At 45.7% G+C, this 21785-nt stretch overlaps 3 protein-coding genes across 5 annotated transcripts in view; 2 read left to right on the forward strand and 1 right to left on the reverse strand.

The window, feature by feature from the left end:
* Positions 1 to 21785, reverse strand: part of LOC134491916 (zinc finger protein 91-like) — a 485354-nt gene that overhangs the window by 247405 nt on the left and 216164 nt on the right. The gene's annotated exons all lie outside the window — the stretch shown is intronic.
* LOC134492344 (zinc finger protein 135-like) lies at positions 334 to 1479 on the forward strand (the record flags this gene model as incomplete). The annotated part of the gene is made up of 1 exon (XM_063296518.1): positions 334 to 1479. A coding segment is annotated over one exon (1116 nt), but the record flags the coding sequence as incomplete, so codon positions are not given.
* LOC134491941 (zinc finger protein 154-like) lies at positions 13732 to 21437 on the forward strand. The gene is made up of 6 exons (XM_063296029.1): positions 13732 to 13895; positions 14810 to 15328; positions 16204 to 16321; positions 16440 to 16519; positions 19157 to 19283; positions 19751 to 21437. The coding sequence occupies exons 2-6, from the start codon at positions 14921 to 14923 to the stop codon at positions 20965 to 20967; spliced, it is 1950 nt and encodes a 649-aa protein (XP_063152099.1). The 5' UTR covers positions 13732 to 13895; positions 14810 to 14920; the 3' UTR covers positions 20968 to 21437.

A 21785-nucleotide genomic window follows, 5' to 3' on the forward strand; every position in this document is an offset into this window, starting at 1 on the left:
TATCAGAGGGGAAGGAACAAACATCCTTTGGGTAGAAAGACATTCCTCTCTAAATCCAAACTCAACTCACGTTGCCAAATTTCTACAAGTGAGAAACCTTATAAATGCTTGGATTGTGGAAACTGCTTCAGTCAGAAGGTACATCTTGCTTCCCATGAAAGAATCCACACGGGGGAGAAACCATATCAGTGCAAGGAGTGTGGAAAGAACTTTAGTGACTCTCGTTCATTTACTTCACATAAAAGGCTCCACATAGGGGAGAAACCCTATAAATGCCTGGAGTGTGGAAAGAACTTCACTCAGTATTCACATCTTATTTTGCACCAGTGAAACCATACAGGAGAGAAACCCTATAAATGTTTGGAGTGTGGAAAGAGTTTCAGACAGAAGCCACGCCTTACTTTGCACCAGAGAATCCACACAGGTGAGAAACCATATCGGTGTTCAGTGTGTACAAAGCGTTTTACCTCTAGCTCAAACCTTCTCTCCCATCAAAAATTCCACCCAAGTGAGAAATCATGCAAATGCTCGGAGTGTGGAAAGAACTTTCATCAGAAAACTGACCTTGTGGCACATCAAAAAATTCACGGAGAAGAAAGCTCATTGAAATGCTTGGAGTGTGGAAGACAATTTCATCAGAAGTTCCATCTGGCCAAACATCAGCGATTACACACAGAAGAAAGACCCTACAGATGCTTGGCGTGTGGAAAGAGTTTCAGTAGGAACGCTTTACTTACTTCACATAGAAGAGTTCACAGCGGGGCAAAACCGTATAAATGCCTGGAGTGTGGAAAGAGCTTTAGCCACACAACACACCTAAGTCGACATAAAAAAATCCACTCAGGAGAGAAGCCATATCTGTGCTTGGAATGTCCCAAGACATTCAACACTAGTGCAGGTCTCATTTCTCATAAGAGAATTCACACGGGGGGGAAACCATATATGTTTTTTGAGTGTGGAAAGGGTTTTAGTCAAAAAACACACCTTATGACCCATCGAAGAACCCACACTGGGGAGAAGCCGTATAAATGCTTTGAGTGTGCAAGGAGCTTCAGTCAGAGTTTGCATCTTACTCTGCACCAGCGCATTCACACGGGGGAAAAACCATACCAATGCTTTGAGTGTGAAAAGAGTTTCAGCAACAGGACGTACCTTAATTGTCACGAAAGGACCCACACAGGGGAGAAACCCTATACATGCCTGGAGTGTGGAAGGAGCTTCAGTCAGAGTATGAGCCTTCACATCCATAAGAAGATTCACCGAGGGGTGAAACCGTACACTTGCTTTGAATGTAGAAAAAGCTATTCCTGTAAGAAAAACCTCACTTCTCATCAGAATCCACAGGGGAGAGAAACTTTATCAGTCCTTGGAGTGAGAAAGAGCTCTGGAAGAAATACACATTTTGAATCCCATCAAAAGCTGCATCTTGGAGCAGTCAAGATAAAATGATCTAAACATAAACTTCAAAAAAGTTCAGAAGTAGTAATTAAAGCAATGCCTGTGAGATGGGGTATCTGCGAGTAGGGGGAGTGTCAAAAAGATCAAGATGGTGGTCACAGTCTCAGGAACAAAGGCCCAGTCCTTTTTCATGTAAAAAAAGGTGGGCTTTCGATTGTACAGTTGTAGCTGCCGTCTTGACTTCTTTGAACCCTTCTTGGATGTCCCTGCTGTGAGGTTAACCTTTCTAGAAATAAACTCTTCAATCTTTAGCCTTATTGTCTATTGCAATAATTCAAGCATGATAATAAGCTCTAAAGAGTTTTAGTTGGAGGATTGATCTTCATAGATACCGCAGTCATACGTGAGAAGCCCAGTGAACATTTGAGGTGGAGCTGTATTTCGTTTGTGATGTAGACATTAACAAATATCAGAGACAGGAGTTGCCCTTCTAAATTACATAAACCAGAAATCGTGTATCTGCCAGCTTAAGTCACAATTTTTGGTGCATTTTCCCAGGAGCATTACTAATTTTGCTATTGCCAAGATCGATTAACAACCCAGATGATCTTAAGGGGAAAGAAATAAGTGTGTCATTACCCAGATAATGGGTATCAAATAAATAAAATCACTTGAGTATGTTTTCTCTTGTAATTTCTTTTACCTGTACACATAGGATGCTAAGAAAAGCAAGGCCACACCAACTCCTAAGCTTGAAAATAAAAGTCTGTCCACTTTGGTGAAGTCACCACACCACCACCTCACCCACTGTCATCCCCATGAACTGCAGAGCGCGATCAAGAAAGCAAGATTCATGTGGACTTTTGTGACGTATCTGACTCCATTACTGCACAGCTAGATTGCATGTCTCTCACGTAGCCTCAGGGCATGACTTGTATTTCCCTATTCTCTTTGTACTCACTCCCCCGCCCTGATAGAACTGCTGAATAAAAGGAGGTGGGGGCGTGGCACCAGGGGGCAGTACCAGCAACCTCCTGAGATGTAGCGTCGCTCACCACCACAAAAGAATCCTGTGCCTACCGTTGTTTTTTCGACCTCACCCTTGCGAGGGAATCGTTGGCTCATTCCCCCCCAGGGAATCCCATAGACCGAAGGGCGAAGGACTGGTCGCGTGACGCGACAACTGGGGGCTCGTCCGGGATCCCTTCGGTCTCACGGTGTGATCTCTGTCTAGAGGTGCACTGCCTTCACTCTCGTTACTACGCACCTGGAAAAGGCTCTGCAATCGTAAGTAATGGGCTCCCCACTCTCCAAAGTTTCGTCAGTTCATAGGGACGAACTTTATGATTTAGTGAAGAAGGCTAACTCTTGTCAAAAGGCTAACGGTACGACCATCTTTCCCATTTCAAAAAAAATCGGTGACTCAACTCCTACTGTACATGGACAGACACTGCCCTGTCTATCCTTCAGAGGGGTCGCTCAAAGCATCCACTTGGGAAAGGATAGGAAAATATTTTCATGATACCCCACGAGCACCCGTGCCTATTCTGACTGCCTGGAAGGCTGTTATGGCGGCCATCAACACTCTTTACCCTCCCCCGTCTTCCCCGGAAACTTGCCCTTCTCCTCCCGGCCCAAAAACCCCACCCCCTCTTGCCGCCCATCTCGATGCTGCCTCAACACCACCCCCTCCATACCCAGCCGTTCCTCCTCCCCCTTCAGCTCCAACCCCCGGATCCCCTCAACACCACCCCCTAGGAGGCGCCATCACTGAACTCCTCTCCTCCCCCCTCTCATTGGAAATGGAGAGTCCCTCTGCCTTTCCCATGACCATCGGCCTAGGGGCGGCGGGAGGAAATTTGTATAACAATATTGAACTTAAGGTTTTGAAACAAATCAAAGATGCTGTAACCACCTACGGCTTGCACTCTCCTTTTACTAGGGGAGTTTTAGACTCTTTAGTTACTGCTAACACTGTTATGTTATTGTATGATTGGAAAATGCTTTTTTCTATGCTTATGACCCCGGCGCAATACGTTGTGTGGCAATCTGAATACGACAAAGGGGTGGAAGTAGAAATTAGAAGAGGTCTTCCCGCAGGGGTGACCGCAAATCAATTATTAGGAAAGGGACAATTCGCAACCTTAGTCCAGCAACAGAACTCCCCCCGTCGTTGTTTTGCTATTATTCACATGTGCGCCATGAATGCTCTCAAAAGAGTGGATGATTCCGACTCTCAATCCACCCAAACGTTTTTGAAAATAATGCAAGAACCAAATGAACCATATGCTTCCTTCATAAGTCGCCTTCAGATTGCTTTAGACCGACAAATTGATAATGCCACGGCTAAACATGAGCTGCTAATGAAACTTGCTTTCTCTAACGCTAATCATGACTGCCAGACCATTCTGCAACCCGCAGTCAATCAACCGGGTGTAAAGCTTGCAGACTTCCTGCAACTCTGCAGAATCGTTGGTACCACCTCTCACAAAGTGAGCGCTCTCGCTGCTGCCATTACCACCTCGCTGCCTTCTACTAACCCCTCCCCTCAGCTCCATTCCCCGGAAGCCCTCGCAATCACTCGTCATGGAAATTGCTTCAATTGTGGGAAGCCGGGCCACTTTAAGAATCAATGCCGTGCACCCGGGGGAGGTGGGGCTCCCCCTTCCACTCAAAGGGGGCCGCCCCCCCCCTCCAAACCTAAAACTCCTTGTCCCAAGTGCCGCAAAGGCTATCATTGGGCCTCGCAATGTCGCAATAACTCCTCCCCTCACCAGCCTTCGGAAAACTAGATCGGGGGTTGTCAGCTAACCCCGCCCCAAAGGCTGAATTACCCATCACCAGCTTCCCTGTGGAGTTGGCAGAGGATCTTTTGTATGACGATCCGGGGGCTGTCCTTTCCCTTCCTCTTGTTGTCACGCTGCATAAACCCCTCCCTCCTCTTACCCCTGCTTTGCTTATTCCCAACTCCTCGCTTACGCTTGAGGGGATGGTTGCTGCTCCCTATTTGTATGATTCATCAGATTTGACACAAATTGCTCTGGCAGGAGTGGGAGATAGGTGCTTTTCCTTAAATAAAGGAACAATTGTCGCCACGCTCATACTTCTCCCTTCTCCTGATATGCCATCATTGTTTGCCTTGCAGCAACCAGTCCAAACCTCTAAACCCACCCTCCTTGTCACACTAAATGGTCGCTCTTTCGAAGGCTTGATTGACACCGGCGCCGACGTCTCTGTCATTCGTTCCGCTGAATGGCCCTCCTCCTGGCCTATCGCTGAAGCCTCCTCGGTGCAAGGAGTAGGCGGAGCACAGGCCGCTAAGGTCAGCTCTCATTGGCTTTCTGCTGTGACTGCTCATTCTCATATTACAGCTTATCTAAAGCCTTATATCTTGCCTTTGCACTGTAACCTATGGGGCCGTGACTTGCTTTCACAGTTCCACGCTTTTATTCAACTTCCCTAATGGCTTTACAGGACCCTTCAGGGTCTCTCTCTCTCTCTCTCAAAACCTCTGTGCCGGTATGGGTTGATCAATGGCCACTCACCAAAGAGAAGCTGGACGCCTTACATATCTTGGTCCAACAGCAGTTAATTGAAGGCCATATCGAAACCTCCACCAGCCCATACAATACTCCGGTATTTGTCATCAAAAAGAAGTCTGGCAAATGGCGCCTCCTACAGGATCTTAGGGCTATCAACACCATCCTTCAGCCCATGGGACCTTTGCAGTGTGGACTTCCCAACCCCAACTTGATTCCGGAAGGACACGACCTTATTGTAATAGACCTCAAGGATTGTTTTTTTTCCATACCTTTGGCACAAAAGGACAGAATTATTTTCGCATTTACGGTACCGGAACTTAACAATTCAAAGCCTACTGCTCGGTACCAGTGGAAGGTCCTCCCACAAGGCATGTTGAACTCACCCACAATGTGCCAATTTTTTGTCGATAAAGCATTGCAACCCTATAGATCCCAATTTCCGCATTTTCTTGTGTATCATTATATGGATGACATTTTAGTCGCTGCTGAGGGCCCGAAAGGGACAGTTCAAAAAACTTTTCCTATTCTTTTAGCCACCCTAGCAACGGCAGGGTTGCACGTTGCACCAGAAAAGGTCCAGTCTCGTTATCCAATGCAATATCTAGGCCACAAAGTTTTAGCCTCCACAGCTGCCCCACTTCTACCTATGCTCACGCTTCCCCAGCCGACCACCTTGGTCCAATTACAACAATGTCTGGGGGTCATTAACTGGGCCCGCGCATACCTTGCTTTAACTACACCCATGTTATCACCTTTATTCCAAGCGCTAGTGGGTTTGACAAACCCAGCTGACAAGGTATACCTTACAGAACAACAATTGCACGCCCTACAACAGGTCAATGCCGTCCTTACGACCCAATGGGTGGACCGTGCGCTCACTGACAAACCACCCTCTCTTGCCATTCTTTCAACACATCAATTATTAACTGCCATCATTGTCCAAACGTCTGATAACAAACATCTACATATTTTAGAATGGCTACACTTGCCACACACACCTAAGACATCCATCATCACCAGAGCAGCACAAATGGCCTCTCTTGTTGAGAAAGGCCGGAAGAGGATTAGAGCCCTAATGGGACTGGATGTTTCCACCCTGTACATTCCCCTTAAGGTTACTCAATGGGAACCCCTCCTACAAAACTCCACTGCACTGCAGGATGCCTTGGAGGACTGGTGTGGCCAGGTGTCATGCCATCTTCCCCCTGATCCTCGATTGCAACTGTTGCGAACAGTACCCTTCACACTAACCTCGCCGTTCGTTCAGCACCCACTCAAGGAAGCCCTCACTGTTTTTACAGACGGCTCCAAAACCATAGGGGCTTGTACATGGCAAAATAATTGCAAATGGCATAAACGCCTAACAGGCCCACAAGCATCTGCCCAACAGGCTGAGTTAGCCGCCTTTTTGCTAGCCTTGTCTCTTTTCCCAGAACAGCCTTTGAATGTTATATTAGATAGTATGTATGTCACTCAAATGGCTGTGGCCATGTTTGATGCATATATTTCCCCTGTTACCCCCCCCTCTCTCATGACGCTTTTTTTGCAGCTTCAAACTCTCCTGAAGGACAGAACATCCCCTTTGTTTGTAGCGCATATTAGAAGCCACCAACAGCTACCCGGTTTCCTGTCCGAAGGCAACCACATGGCAGATGAGGCTTGCAAAATTATGGCCTCTTCCCCTCTTCCTCCGCCGCTTTCAGCAGGGGACAGCCATGCTTATTTCCATCAAAATAAAAAAGCATTGGTGCGCCAATTTGGCATTACATATCAAGAAGCTACCGCCATTCTTCAACAATGTCCAACCTGCAGTTTGCAGGCAAAGTGCATCCCTGAGGGAGTTAATCCCAGGGGTGTCCATGCTTGTGACACATGGCAGATGGATGTCACTCATTATCCCTCTTTTGCACCTTGGAAGTATATCCATGTATCTGTGGATACTTATTCGGGATTCATCCTGGCAACTTTGCAAAGAGGAGAAGCCACGAAAAACGTAATCAATCATTGTATTCGCACCTTCGTCACATCGGGATGTCCCAAAACTTTGAAAACTGACAATGGCCCCGCTTACGTCAGCACTCCCTTTGCTGAGTTTTGCCGTAAGTGGTCCATTACTCACAGATTCGGTATACCATTCAACAGCCAAGGTCAGGCTATTGTGGAAAGGGCTAACCAGACCCTAAAGAATGCCCTTGATCGGCAAACGGGGAAAAAGGCCTTAGGCCCCCCAAGCCTCCCGATGTTACAAAATATCCTTAATCTCACCTTGTTTACCTTGAATTTCCTTAATCTTACCGGTACCCCCCCTGCTACGGCTGCATCTCGACACTTTTCCAAGCCAGTAGTTCCCTCTTCCCGTCCCCTTGTTTATTTTAGGCAACTGCCCAGCCCTGAGTGGAAAGGCCCTGCGCAACTCGTCACCTGGGGAAAAGGCTACGCTGCTGTGCAACTTCCTGATCGAGTGCTCTGGGTTCCTGCTCGCTGCATCCGGCCATATCATGGGCAGCCTCCTGACAAGCACCTTCTTGACCCTCCTTCTCTGTTATCTCTCTTCCATCTCTGCTCCCCTCACAACGAACCCTAAAACAACCTCTCTCATTCGAACCCATCGTTTACGCTACCCTGCCACCATTGGCCGCAGCTCAGCATCCAACGCCATGGAATGTCTTCAACGCTCTCCCATCAAAAGAAAAGGCACCTTCTGGCGCTGGTTCCGCAACAACACCCTTCTCCAAGATGGCGATTCCTACTCCATCACTTATCACTTTCGCCAAACTACCCTTGCTATCACCAACGTACAGTTGACCGATCTAGGACAATATCACTGTGAAATAACAAAATTAATTAAGGGGTTCGCCACCTCATCTCGCCTTACGCTCACCTTATTTTTACTCTCCCTTCCTGAGCCCGCCCGTTGGCAGGGACGACGCCTACTGGCATTTGACGCCCAGGGATCGCATCGCCCTTACAATATCACCTGGACAATCCGCGATGCCTTGGGACAGATCCTGAATACCTCCTTTTGTTATAGCCCAATTATATCTTGTTTCCCTAACCTGTATTTTGACTTTTCAGAAATGCTTCTAGGAGTGACAGCCTACAGGAGGCTGGACGGCTTCCCAGAGCCCAGCCACTCCACCGTTAAAAGGTATCCCCTGTATGTGTGCCCAGGACATGACACCAGCCCTGATCACGTGCACGACTGCGGAGGCATAGCAGATTACTTTTGCAAATCTTGGTCCTGCGTTTCCACTGGCTACATCTACTGGACCCCTCCATATAAGACTGATTACATCACCCTCACTCGGTTGAGAAAGGACATTAGGTGCACCGCAACCAAAAAGAATGCGGCAGGACAGGGGGGTTGGAATAGATGTAATCCGGTTATTGTACAATTCACTGCTGCAGGAAAAGCTAAGGGGAATGCCTGGGACTCAGGTGTAAAATGGGGAGGTCGTATGTATGCCAGATGGCCCGGGTTTCATTATGGCAACATGTTCTACATTCAACGACAGGTCACTCTCCCTCAGTCCCCACCTGTTGGGCCCAATGCCGACGACATTCACTCCACCTTTCTTAAACCCCTCACCAAACAAAAAAACCCCCTTGTCTCTCTTCTTAACTCCTCCTTTTCCCTTGTTCACACCGCTTCTAACACATCTCGATGTTGGCTTTGCTTGTCTTCCTCTCCACCATTCTATGAAGCAGTCGGTTCTCCTGACCCTATCCGAAACTCTACCTCAGCCGCCTCCTGCCGCTGGCAAAACACCACGTTGACTATCACCTCTATAATAGGGCAGGGCTGCTGCCTTGGCCGTGTTCCTGCTAACTATATTCAATATTGCCTTAATTCTTCTCATGATCACTGTGCCCTCTATCTTCCAAAAAATCGCTTGAACATCAACGGTCACACCGGCCATGGTGGCTACGGTGTACTCTACACTACCTCTGGTAATATCTCTGCCCGATTGACAGGGCAATACTTTATCCCTGGGAACAACTCTGTTTGGGCATGTTCTTCTGGCCTCACCGCATGTGTATATGGTGATACCTTGTTACAAACTAACGCCTTTTGTATTCAGGTGCTCCTACTCCCCAAGATTTCTATCTATTCCCCCGACGAACTTCTCTCCATTTTAGAGCCCCCTCATTATCCCCTCAAGGCTAAGCGCGAAGTAGTGACTGCTGTAACTTTATCAGTCCTACTGGGCTTAGGTGCGGCCGGAGCCGCCACTGGTGTGTCAGCCCTTGTTGTCAATGATCAGAACCTGCGTCACCTTAGCGTTATCATTGACACTGACCTTCGCGCCATCGAACAATCTATTGTGGCGCTACAAGATTCCCTTACCTCTCTATCCGAAGTGGTTTTGCAAAATCGTAGGGGTCTCGACCTTCTGTTCCTCAAACAAGGGGGACTGTGTGTTGCTCTAAAGGAAGACTGCTGTTTTTATGCCGACAACTCAGGAGTAGTATTGGACTCTATGAAAGAGCTCAATTCCCGTTTAAAAACAAGGGAATTGGAGCGCCAACAATCCATGTCATGGTATCAAAATATGTTTAGCATTTCTCCATGGCTAACCACACTGTTGTCCGCTCTGTTGGGGCCCCTCCTGTTATTGATTCTCGTATGCACCATAGGCCCCTGTGTGCTGGGTCGCGTTCTCCGCTTCTTAAAGCAGAGACTTCATACATTGGACTCAGAGGTATCCGAGACAAAGCTTGCTGTTCAACACCTGGTCACTGCTGTAGGTATGGAGAAAACACCACTCTTGGAATGGTCCTCCGATAGTGAATCGGAAGTGGAAAAGGACCCCCGGTCACACTACCCCCCGAGAGAGGACGCTGGGATGGGTCTCCTTGGACTGAAGAGTCCCTGGCTCCCCGACTCAGACCCTCTGGGGGAGGAACAAAATTAAATAAAAAAGGTGGAATTGTGACGTATCTGACTCCATTACTGCACAGCTAGATTGCATGTCTCTCACGTAGCCTCAGGGCATGACTTGTATTTCCCTATTCTCTTTGTACTCACTCCCCCGCCCTGATAGAACTGCTGAATAAAAGGAGGTGGGGGCGTGGCACCAGGGGGCAGTACCAGCAACCTCCTGAGATGTAGCGTCGCTCACCACCACAAAAGAATCCTGTGCCTACCGTTGTTTTTTCGACCTCACCCTTGCGAGGGAATCGTTGGCTCATTCCCCCCCAGGGAATCCCATAGACCGAAGGGCGAAGGACTGGTCGCGTGACGCGACAGACTTTTGTGGGTTTGAAACGGAAGAATTAGGGATTAGAGCACAGAGTCTTTAGATCAGCCTTTCTCAACCTTTTGACCCTGGAGGAACCCTTGAAATATTTTCCAGGCCTCGGGGAACCCCTGCACATTCAGGCTCAGATATAGGCCAGAAGTTACCAAATTATTATATTCGTTTCATGTATAGGCCTGTATATATGCATTAACAGTGTTCTTAAACTAAAAATAAAGAATGAAACTTAACTCTTTAATGTGAAGTTTCAAAAATTTGAAATAGTCTTTTTAACAAATCATGATCTCCCAGGGAACCCCTAGTGACTTCTCACGGAACCCTGGTTGAGAAACCCTGACTTAGACAGAAACTTCCATCCCTCTTTTATTATTTCATTAAGGCGGGGTCTCTGAAACTTCCGGATCTCTTTTTTCCTAGAAAGTTGGCATGACGGATTGAGAATATTTATTTGATAAATCTGCAGTGATGTCTCTCATCTGATTTAGAGATGCTCCTCTTTCAAGGGCGAAGCCCTCCAAATATTACTCCCTCAGCTCCTGCCTGAAAGCAATTAGTGGACCCCAAGTGCTGGGGCCAAAGAAACATCTCTGCCCCCAACCTGCCAGGCTGCCTAATGCAACCTCTGCTCTGCCTCGTCTCACTTCTGCACAGCAGCAAGAGGATTTCCTTGTCTTCCCGGGAGAAAGGGAGGCATCTTAAGGGTTAAAAGCACTGTTTGCAGCCCTAGGCAAGCAAGAGGGCCTAGTCTGGGAAGCCATACCCCTTGCATTTTTGAATCCCAGAATAGTCCAGGTGGCTGGGTGGAAAGAGCCACGGCAGACGGTTGCTGTAAATAAAACTGTCCCACCGACTTGAAGGAACAAGAGGGAACAGAAGGGAAGCAGATTTGTGCAGATCCAGAACGATCTGATTTTCTTCCTCAAATAATCTAGACTTGGTCTAACCCCTCAAATAACCTCTTCTTTAACTGCAGTACTGTCTTGATATTCATTATTCGAATCTACCAGGAGTCTGGTTGGACCTGGCGGCATGCAAGCTCAATAACTTAAGTTATAAGGAAACTTTATAGCGGCTGACACTCTGATAATCAAATGATGAAGTTGATTGATTGATGGATCGGATTGATTGATTGACGGATGTGACTCTGGGCAGCGTACAATTTAAACAAAAACTTAAAAGCAGCCTTAAAAAACTATTAAAAATAAATATAAACAAAGCCATGGGAGAGTGCCTTCAAGGTCTTACATGCAATATAGCCATTTTGCAGGCTCCCTATTTCCGTGGGATCCCCAAGCCTGCTGACAAAACCACATTTTAAGGGATCTCCAGAAAGTCCATAGGAAAAAGACAAGTTCCTAAGACTTTTGAAAATTACCCACTTCAAGCTGCAAAAGAGAAAAAACCCTTTTGTACTTGCTCTTTATTGATTGATTTTTTTAAAGTTCCTTTTTTTAATCTTAAAAGAGAATTTGTACCTTATTTTTCTCTGAGCTCCCTTTGTTTTTTCATGATATTTTAGCCTGCTTTAAATTCTCAGGATCTTTTTTTAAAGCCTTTTCAGCCATTCCTATTTTCTGAGGAGAATGCTTCATTTCATCTGTCATTTGAAGGGACATCTCTCTTCATGTTCCTTTATTCAGTTAGTTTATTCATAGGGAATCCCTCACATTTCTTGATTAAATAAGGTTTGTTTGTTAATGTTCCAGTGTCGGCTGCCATTTCTCAGTTTCGTCTTTTCTATTCCACTTTTTCACTCATTGAGACGAGTGTATTCCAACCTTATCTTTTTTCACCATTTCAATTTCTGAGGTAAACCTTTTGCCAATTTTATTTCTTTCGGCAGTTTTTCTGCTGGGAGATGTTTTTCTTTAACCATTTCTATTCCTTTTTATTCAGGATCTTAATTTTCATGTTCTGATCCTTCGTGCTACATCATGTCCCAGCAATTATGGTTTCCGACCTCAGATCGATGGCTGTCCCTCAGGAAACCTTAAGGCACAAGTTGCATTTTTTTTACCATCCACAACCTGATTTTATTGTTTTCACTTTGACCAGATCTTCTGTGGCCACTTTCTAATCAATGCTCCTTGTTGCTCTTTTCTGGGATGTCACTCATTTTGGCTGCCCTGCCCTCTTGGCTCCATGGAGGGGCTTCGGGCAGCTCCATATTCCTCAGAGTTGTTCTTCTCTGAGAGGAAGAAAAGTCATAATTATCCTGTGTTTTAGGTACTGGCTATGGGTTGTTAGTTTCTAGGCTAGACTGGCCCAAAGTCCATCATGGCTGAGGGTGGACTTGAACCTGAGCTCCACAGGTGGTAAAAGATGCCCCAAATGTTTCATCAGTTGAAGGCTCTGAGCTCCATTTCCTCACACAAAACTTTGAAATTACCATTTAATCCATTGCAAATCTCTGCTGTGGGGATTTGTGAATCAAGAGAGAGAATGTTGCCATTAATATGTTGTTGTTTTGTTGCTTATTCGTTCAGTCGCTTCCACTATAGTATTTTTATTTCATATGGACCAAGTTGGGGAGAGATTGTCCCGGAGAAAATCAATCAATATGGTCGCTCAGCATTGACACCGAATTGGTAGCACATAATCAATCCAAAACTAGATCCAAACACAGAACAAGACCATTTTCCCTACAACCACCATCTTGTGAGGTAGTTTGGGGTAAGGAAGATGACCTTGACAGAGATATAGAGGAACCATTGCCTAGGCAAAAGGGACTGAAGCATTTTTAAGTCAGCTCAGACAGATGCCTCCCTAATTCACTGTCTTATAAGAAGACAGCATGATCAGGCTTGCAATGTTCTGATACTAGACTCAATCACAATAAAAGGTTTAGTCTTCTTGTTGATTTTGTGGTCTGGTCTACCTGGCGGGGTTGACAGTTGGGCTATGAGACTGGCCACCTGTCCACCGTGGCTCAGGGCGGATTTGAACTGGGGTCTCCCAAGCACAGCACCAGGGACTTAACTCAGAGGGTTCCAGAGGGGAGGACATGTGACCGAGGAATACCACACCCTCACAATGCAAGCCCCGCCCCTTTCATAGGGGTGTTCTAGAGCTGCTTTGGTCATGTGGACTAATGCCTCTGTTTGGTCCAGTCCAGGCTGGAAGTTCACAAGCACTTAAGGGCCCCAAATGGCCCTTTGTATCTCAGATCCATAAACCCAACTTAGCCGAAAAATTTTGGCATATTGATTTGGAAAGGCGTCACTGATTATGTGTCAGCTACATTAAGCTGACCCATTGATCTAGCCCTCTGATGCAGATTCAGGTACGGTTCCTGCATTCGGTGCCATCTCTGGGTTCTTGGGCAGCCGTGAATGAAAGGGCTGCCCATGTAACACCCAAAAATAGTCTAAATCTCTCCTATAACAAGCCAAATCCACCAGGGGGCACTGCTGTGGTCAGATGGCAGAGTACTGGCAGCCTCTGGCCTCAAGAGAACAATGGAGCATGCGCTCGGTGACTTCTCTAGAACCTGCCTCTCCTTCTGGAGAAAGCAGAGTGAGAGTTTTTCCAAGAGAGGAAACGAGTGCATCGTCTAAAATCTTCCCTTCCTAAATCCCCGCCTCTCTCCCTTTGAACCCTGAGCCTGCCAAGAGGGAAGAGGCTGCAGGATGGTCTTGCAGACGCAGAGAGGCTGTGAGAGGCGACCTCGCACAGAAATACCCACTGCTCAAGGGTGAGGAAGGCGTTCCCTGGGGATGGCGAGTCCTGTCTCCAGGAAGAGGCTGGAAGTCCCGTCTTACAAGCCCCCCCCCCGCCTCGTGCAACCCCACTTTTCATGCATCTTCTGGGCGAGAGACAGCTCTCCTGCGAAAAAGGAACAAGCCCCACCTTGCTTCTGGGAAGATGACTCTGCTGATGGGGGAGGAGGCACAGGGGGAGAAGCTGCTGCAAGCAGAAAACGGGACAATCGCAGGGGTGGGGTGGGGGGTGTGAGTCATAGTCTGGCCATAGTCAAGTTGGCTTGGAATTTTGCAGGGAGGTTCCAGGCTGGCTCAAGTCTTTTCACGTTAAATACAGTAGCCCTTGAAGCCATGAGAAAGAAGGCCCTTCAAAATGGTAAGTCCCGTCTGGAGGGAAAGCCCGGGGGTCCCCCCTCGCCAGCCTCCCCCCTTCCCCTCTCACACATTCGCTGCAGCCCCTGTTTGTGCTTTTGAGGAACCCAGATCTTGCCTACGAGAAGACAAAAGGAATTCAGAGGCATAGCCATTTCTGAAATGCTTTTCCACGGAAAGTTCTCTCAAAGAGTTTGGTGGGGCCAGGTGGGGTGAGAGTCCCTGGATGGATGGAGCCTGATTAAGTATGAGGACTCTCCCTGCAGTGAACGCTGCCTGCCTGCCTATCCTATCCACGGGGCAGCAAAAGATGCTTCTTTCAGACGAGTTGGGGGAGTTGGGGGGGAAGAGAATTGGCTCTTACTTCTCCACACTCTATAGGGATTCTTCTTAAAGAACCAAAGTGGTTGAGTTCTCAGTGAGGACACCTGGACCGGCTTCTGGTCTACCTTTCGCATTCTAGCAATTTCTTTCCTTTTCCACCTGAACTAAAAGTGGGAGTTGTCATGTTCTCTTCATGGGTCCCTTTTTGCAGATGAAAACCACAGCTATGAAAGAAGGCTAACAGCTTCATGCTCCTACCAAGGGAAGTGATTTCAGAGATCCAGGAGGAACTGTATTCCAATTCTGAACTGGATTTGGGGACATGGAGTGTATGGACCTATGGGACCCCCCAGGAGAAGGAACATTACACATTCCTCATAGCACCCAGCCTAAAATCAGAGGAAAAGGAGCAGGGCAGAAGAATGTAGTTGGAGAAATCATTCACCATCTGTGCCAGCGTTTCAGGGATGCTCATTATGAAGAGGCCAAAGGACCACGGGTGGTTTGCAGCCAACTCCACTACCTTTGCAGTCAGTGGCTGGAGCCAAAAAGGAGAACGAAAGCTGAGATGCTGGACCTGGTGGTCCTAGAGCAGTTCCTGGCTGTCCTGCCCCCAAAGATGGAGAGCTGGGTCCGAGAGTGTGGAGCAGAGACCTCCTCTCAGGCGGTGGCCCTGGTGGAGGGCTTCCTCCTTGGCCAAGAAGAAGAAAAGAAGCAGGAAGAGATGCAGGTGAGAGCAATTCATCCTAGTGTCTTTAAATTCGTGGGAACATAAGAATAACAGTATTCTTGAATTGTGACATATCTTGCTATTAAGAGTCTTCTGTGGTTAATAAGTGATCAATATTAAAGTAAATCATTAGGCAACTGGTTCTGTTGGTGGTTTCCGGATGCCTCGTGTGTTGCTTTGTAGTGAGAGGAAGGCTAGGCTAGGTTACCAGCCTCAGCGTCCCCCATGCCACATGCTGTGTTTTCTGCTAACAGTCGGGAGATGGTTGCAGACTTCTGGCACATCTTGGCCAGTTTGCCTCAAGCATGACCAAATTCCAGCTGTACCTCAAGCATATGCATGCTATTATATACAATGTAGGATCTCAAACAGAGAATCCACCTTGTGAACCAGCCTACTGTTGCCCTCATCTTACCCATTAGGAGGTGTAGCAGTCTACATAACGGTAGGTGATTTTGAGTACCTTGTATATGGTGGAAGCAAGGATGGTTTGCAAGGTTAGAAAGGAGAGTTGAAGTGAGTGATGATGTTGCTACCAACTACATTTAAATGATTTTGAGTTCCTATTCCTACGCTCTTTACCAGCTTTGCGTTGCCTTGCTCCCTATATGATTATAATAGCGTGATAGGAACATATGTGTGACTTTACGTAACTGAATGTCTCATCAGAATTTTCTGGATCTAATAACATGAAGACAATATTTAACTAACTCCTGAGGCAAATTTTTCCCTTGGTCACTTCCAGACACCATATTTGAAGCAATTTTTTCTAACGCTTTTTCCATTGTTGAATATTTTGGACTTGAGAGAGCAAGAATCCACTTCTTCCCATTTCCGTAACTCCACTTCTTCTTTGTTCTTGGATTTGGCCTCAGTCCCAGGGACCTTTGGTGGAGATGATTGCTGAATGCCCCAAGGCAACGGGACATTTCTCTCAGGAGCAGCTCTTGAGGGAAGTTTCCCAGGAAGATCCAGGTCAAAACACCTTATCAGGTAACTGAAATTCTACCACAAGAAAGCCATATCTCATTCCCTCTTTCCTCACGTGTCTAGTATTTCTCCAGACTTTATGAATGATGCTTTCAGACTACCAATGTTGTTTCCCACACAGGGAACAGGACATCGTTGGTATTTGTAGAATTGTCTCCTCCTGACAGTGGAAGAGAAACCACACCTGTGCTTCCTGCTCTGGTAAGTGGAGAAACATCAGAAAAATATGCAAGGAAACATTTGGAATCCTCTCATTTTTTAAGAGGACTCTGTGCATACTGTATCTCTTAGGAACAGGGTTTTTCTTCATTGTGCATTGCTGGTCTTCAATAACTAATTTAAAAAAAACCTCCAAGATACAGGTTTAAAATTAGCAAACACAAACTAACAATTATAGACAGTACTAAATTAGAGTATTTTTTATTATTATTATTATTTTTTATTATTCAAATTTAATTACCGCCCATCTCCCCCAAGAGAGGGACTCTGGGCGGTTTACAATAAAATCAAACTCCGAACATAAACATTAAAATCTCATAAAACCAGACACATCACAATTATTATAAAATGCAATAAATAAATATAAATATTTGCCTAGTAGATGACTATTCAAAGCCACTTAAATACCCTAATCATCTAATTGCAAAAACAAAAGAATAATTTAATACCCATTCAAAGAAAGGAAAGCTCATGAGTTTTAAAAAGTGATATACTGTAAATTAAGAGTTTCCCATTTAAAATGTTAGGAAGGGTTCAGTTGAATTTAATTCAATTTCAAATTTATTACTACTTTTATCCAGCAAAACTATAGCAGGGGTTCTTAGCCTGGGGTCCACAAACCCTTGGGATCCATGGATGGATTTCAGGCGCACTCTCTGATCTCAGAAAAAAAAAGCATCTATATTTTATACAACGAAAATTTAGCGTTTCATTCAGTAATGTGGGTAGGCAACAAAGGATGGCCTCAAGACTCCAGAAATGTTTAACGTCAATGACTCTCACAATCTAAAATTGTATCACAAAAAGGGGTATTGTCATGTTATTGATGTATTGGATTAAGACACACACACATATTTTTTTAATATTTTGATAACTGTCTTTGAGCATAATTGGTTTCCTTTGTAAGTCTATATCTGTGTGTTTTCTTTTATGTATTGAAGTCCATTTTTCTCAGAAAGGGTCTGTGGGTTTCACCCGATTCTGAAAGGGGTTCATGGCACAAAAAGGTTAAGAATCCCTGGTATACTGGGAGAGACTAAATGGCAAATAGAATAAAATAACTTTTCAAGGCTATACAAACGATGGCTTGAGGGGTTATGGATGATGGCCCCCCAAGAAACGTCTTTCTAAGTAGACTTCCTGCTGGGATGTCAAAAGTTGCTGGGAGTTGTGTAAGAGGTCTGGATGTTCAAGTGGCTTTTTAAACACTCTATCTTTGTTTTCAGAGGAGAGTAATTGGCACAAGGCTTCTGTACAAAGCTCTGAAGAGGGAATTATGATGGAGAGGATGGGAGGAAGGGAGGGAGGGGAGAAACAGGGAGGAGGATGCTGTGAGAGCAGGAGCATCATCAACAAGCTGGGGAGGAAGGTGGGTAGTGAGCGTGGTTGTGCCAGAAGCAGTTTGTAGTGTGCCGGCTGCAGCGTTTTAAGAAAAGCCGACTGAAGGCAAGTAAAGACCATTTTCTTTTTCCTTTCTTCAATTTGGTGGCCAAACGCGTTGTCATGTCACGATGCAAAACTCTGCCCTTTTGGACTGATGTCATGACGATGCACACAGGTAGGAGGAGGCTGGAATATGCATTGCAACGCACACTTAGTCACCCCACCCCTCTCCCGGACAGCGACATTAAGAAGGCTCTCTCCAAAATGAATCCCGGTTTGGGGGAATTATAAGTAAGATAATAAGCGCATGCTCCCCAATAGCGATATCCTTTAAAACTTTTTGTAGGCTTTGTTTGTTTATTTTCAATGAAACAGTTTCATTTTTATAAAGTTGTAGGATTTTCTCATTGTGCTTTTAGACATCTAGATTAAAATGTAATTATTAAAAGTAAATAGTACCTACTATCTATATCATCCATCTATCTATCTGTCTGTCTGTCTGTCTGTCTGTCTGTCTATCTATCTATCTATCTATCTATCTATCTATCTATCTATCTATCATCTCTCCATCCAACAGTAACCTCATGAAATTATTAGCTGCATTCCTTTAGGGAGGGGTCTTACAAATTCATTTTATCCTTTTAGTATTGCAAAAGTTGAGAATCCTTGCTTTAAGTAAAAGTTGCAGCTTAGAGAGCTTGTAATCAAGCCACTTAGGGCTTCCATGATGATCTCAAAAAGACTGAATTTTGCCTGGAACTGAAGATCAGCTGGTCCATTTGTTTCACACTTGGTGTCATTTCCTCCTGAATCTCCACTTCCTTAGTTCCCACCCAGCTGGGGATTCAGAGTAGAATATTCAGGGCTGTATTTCACCTGCATTTGATGGCCTCTCACACCAGTCTCTCCTAGCACTTTCACATACCTGTCGGACAGCGTAGGAGAATCACTAGCTGGATGGGAACTATCGAAGTGAAGAGTCAGGAGGAAATGACACCAAGCATGAAACAGGTGGACCCGCTAATCAGGAAGAATCAGGGCGATAAAACCTCCAAGGTCCATCTCAGCAACGGGTGCTGTCACAGAATGGCACTGAGGGTGTAATTGTTGGGCTCAGAGTGAGGGGTGGGAGATTGATCCATCTTCTTTTGCACATGAATACTGCAGATGGAGAGCTTTTCACCAATCTGCTTTAGTGCCTGAAGTTACATCAGGAATGTTTTCTTCCTCTTCCAGTGTCCTGTATCCTTTGAGGAAGTGGCTGTGTATTTCAGTGAAGAGGAATGGGCACTGATGGATTCTGAGCAGAGAGCCTTGCATGGGGAGGTCATGCTGGAGAACTCAAGAAACATGACTTCCCTGGGTAAGGACCCCTCTTTCCTCTTATGAATATAGTCAGAGAAAGCTTTTTTTTTTTTGGGTCCAATTTAATCACTCTGGCTGTTTCTCTCAAGATACGCAAACTGGAGGTCATCTTCTAGCTGCAGGACACAGACCGGTCTGCCTGCAGTGCTGGGGAAAACAAGAGGTTAAAGGGGGCTCCTTCAATTTAGGACGCATTGACCATTTCTTACCTGGAATTTAAAGATCTTGTGTGGGTGAACTTTGCAGTTTCTGTTTAATCTCACTGATAAGAAATTAACACTTCAGCATTCTAAGATTATTTTTCCCATCTTTCGCTTACCACTCCCACATACATAACACCGGCCACCAAGTCTGGAAAGAGGAAAGATTAAGAGATGCTGAAAGAAGAGATGCAGCCTTTGCATTCTGAGTTTCTGCCTTATCCTAATAATATTTTCATCTTTTTTGTTTCATTATTTCCCCAAGGAGCTGATGAGCAGGCGGATAAAAATGAGGAGGAGACAAGGATGTTATCACTGCAAACTATCAAGCAAGAAGCTCAGGAAGAGGTATTTCAATATCCGCCAGATCTAAAAAGACCCGAGAACCACCAGTCCAGTGATCCAGAGAAGCCCTCTTCTCAAAGTGCAGGAATTCTTGACTCCCTGACCCAAGAGCATTGGAAAGAGAGCGAAACAAACCATTTCCTCATGTGTGGTGAAATAGTCAAGGATGAACCTGATTTAAGCAATCATTACAGAATCCACATGGAAGGGCAACTGTGTGAATACGGGCAGCACCCAATGAGTCCTGAAGTCTCTGTTAGGTTATATCAAAGTGTAGCTGCAGAAAAGAAACAGTACGTATGCAAGGAATGTGGGAAACACTTCTGTGACTCTCATTCTCTTATGAGGCATGAAAGGATCCATACTGGGGAGAAACCCTATAAGTGCACAGAGTGTGGCCAGAGCTTCAGTCAAAGCAGTAACCTTGTTTCCCATAAACGGATCCACACGGGGGAGAAACCTTTTACATGCACACAGTGCGGAAAGAGTTTCAGGAGGAGCACTTCGCTCACTTACCATGAAAGGAACCACACTGGGGTGAAGCCCTATAAATGCATGGAGTGTGGGAAAGACTTCTGCGACTCCCATTCGCTTACCAGGCACAAAAAGATCCACTCGGGGGAGAAACCCTTTAAATGCACGGAATGTGGGAAGAGTTTCAGTCAAAGCACTTACCTCACTTACCATAAAATGATCCACACAGGCGAAAAACCCTATCAGTGCAAGATATGTGGGAAAAGCTTCATCATGAGCAGCTCCCTCACTTACCATCAAAGGATCCACACAGGGGAGAAACCATATAAATGCCTGGAATGTGGGAAGAGTTTCCTTCAGAGCTGTCACCTGACTTCTCATAAAAGGATCCACACTGGGGAGAAGCCATATAAATGCAAGGAGTGCGGGAAAGACTTCTGCGACTCCCACTCACTTATCAGGCATGAAAGAATCCATACCGGGGAGAAACCCTACCAATGCATGGTGTGCGGAAAGGGCTTTAGAAGGGGCAGCTCGCTTACTGACCATGAAAGGATCCACACAGGGGAGAAACCCTACCAATGCACAGAGTGTGGAAAGAGCTTTACTCACAGCGGACATCTTAGTTCCCATAAGAGCATCCATGGGGGAGAAACTATATAAGTGCATGGAGTGCGGAAGGAATGTTGGTAAGATCAATTGCCTTACTTTCCATAAAATGATCAACTTGGATGGAACCGCATAAATGCCTTTGGTGCCATATCCCTGCTGCTCTGCTGGTCATCTAAAGTATGCCCCTTTCTCTCCCCTGTCCAGTAACGTCTTCCCCTTCCCTCAAATTGTTAAGGCTACAGGTGGACATCCAGTGTTGATACACTCAACTGTTCAGCTCCGTCTTTTGAGCTCTTTCCCCCTGGAGGCATCTGGGTCCCTATCAGATTGGCATTTGATAAACTAGCAATGCAGTGCTGCTGGGCCTTATGGATTCTTTTATTTGTTGGTTGCCTATGTGATTTTTTTAAAATTGGGATTTTTAACAGTGTGTATTGTTAAATGTGTGCTTTGCGTGTGTGTACGTTTGACCCACTCTGCATCCTTGTCAATTGGGCTGGCTATTTTAAAAGAAAGAAAGAGAGAATAATAATAATAATAATAATAATCTCCTGATCTCTTATCCTTATGTTTGGCTAGGGGGACTCTCAGGTGCACCCATTCCCCCAGAGACATTGGATTGTGTCTTAACCACATTTTTCATGGTGGAGTGATAACCAAAGACAAGAAAGGAGAAGGAAAGCAATCCATTTTTACTCGGCAGCATGCAAACATGAGATAAAATGAAGTTGACAGAATAAACTAAGCTAAAATAAGCTATCAAAGAATAGATGGACCACTCTATACAGAAAGAATTTAATCGACGAGAGTTCAAGTTGACCACAGTGCAGCGTCCAAGTGGGGCCCAATGCCAGCTGGAACCCTCTCAG

Source organism: Candoia aspera, chromosome 2 (genome assembly GCF_035149785.1).
Source record: "Candoia aspera isolate rCanAsp1 chromosome 2, rCanAsp1.hap2, whole genome shotgun sequence".
Classification (NCBI taxonomy): domain Eukaryota; kingdom Metazoa; phylum Chordata; class Lepidosauria; order Squamata; family Boidae; genus Candoia; species Candoia aspera.

What these genes read in the sequence shown, in the direction of transcription:
- LOC134491941 (XM_063296029.1), top strand. Translation starts at nt 14,921, where the DNA reads ATGGAGTGTATGGACCTATGGGACCCCCCAGGAGAAGGAACATTACAC. An exon ending in AGGTCAAAACACCTTATCAG is followed by an intron (nt 16,322 to 16,439) that starts GTAACTGAAATT and finishes TTTCCCACACAG; the next exon opens with GGAACAGGACATCGTTGGTA. An exon ending in AAGAAACATGACTTCCCTGG is followed by an intron (nt 19,284 to 19,750) that starts GTAAGGACCCCT and finishes TATTTCCCCAAG; the next exon opens with GAGCTGATGAGCAGGCGGAT.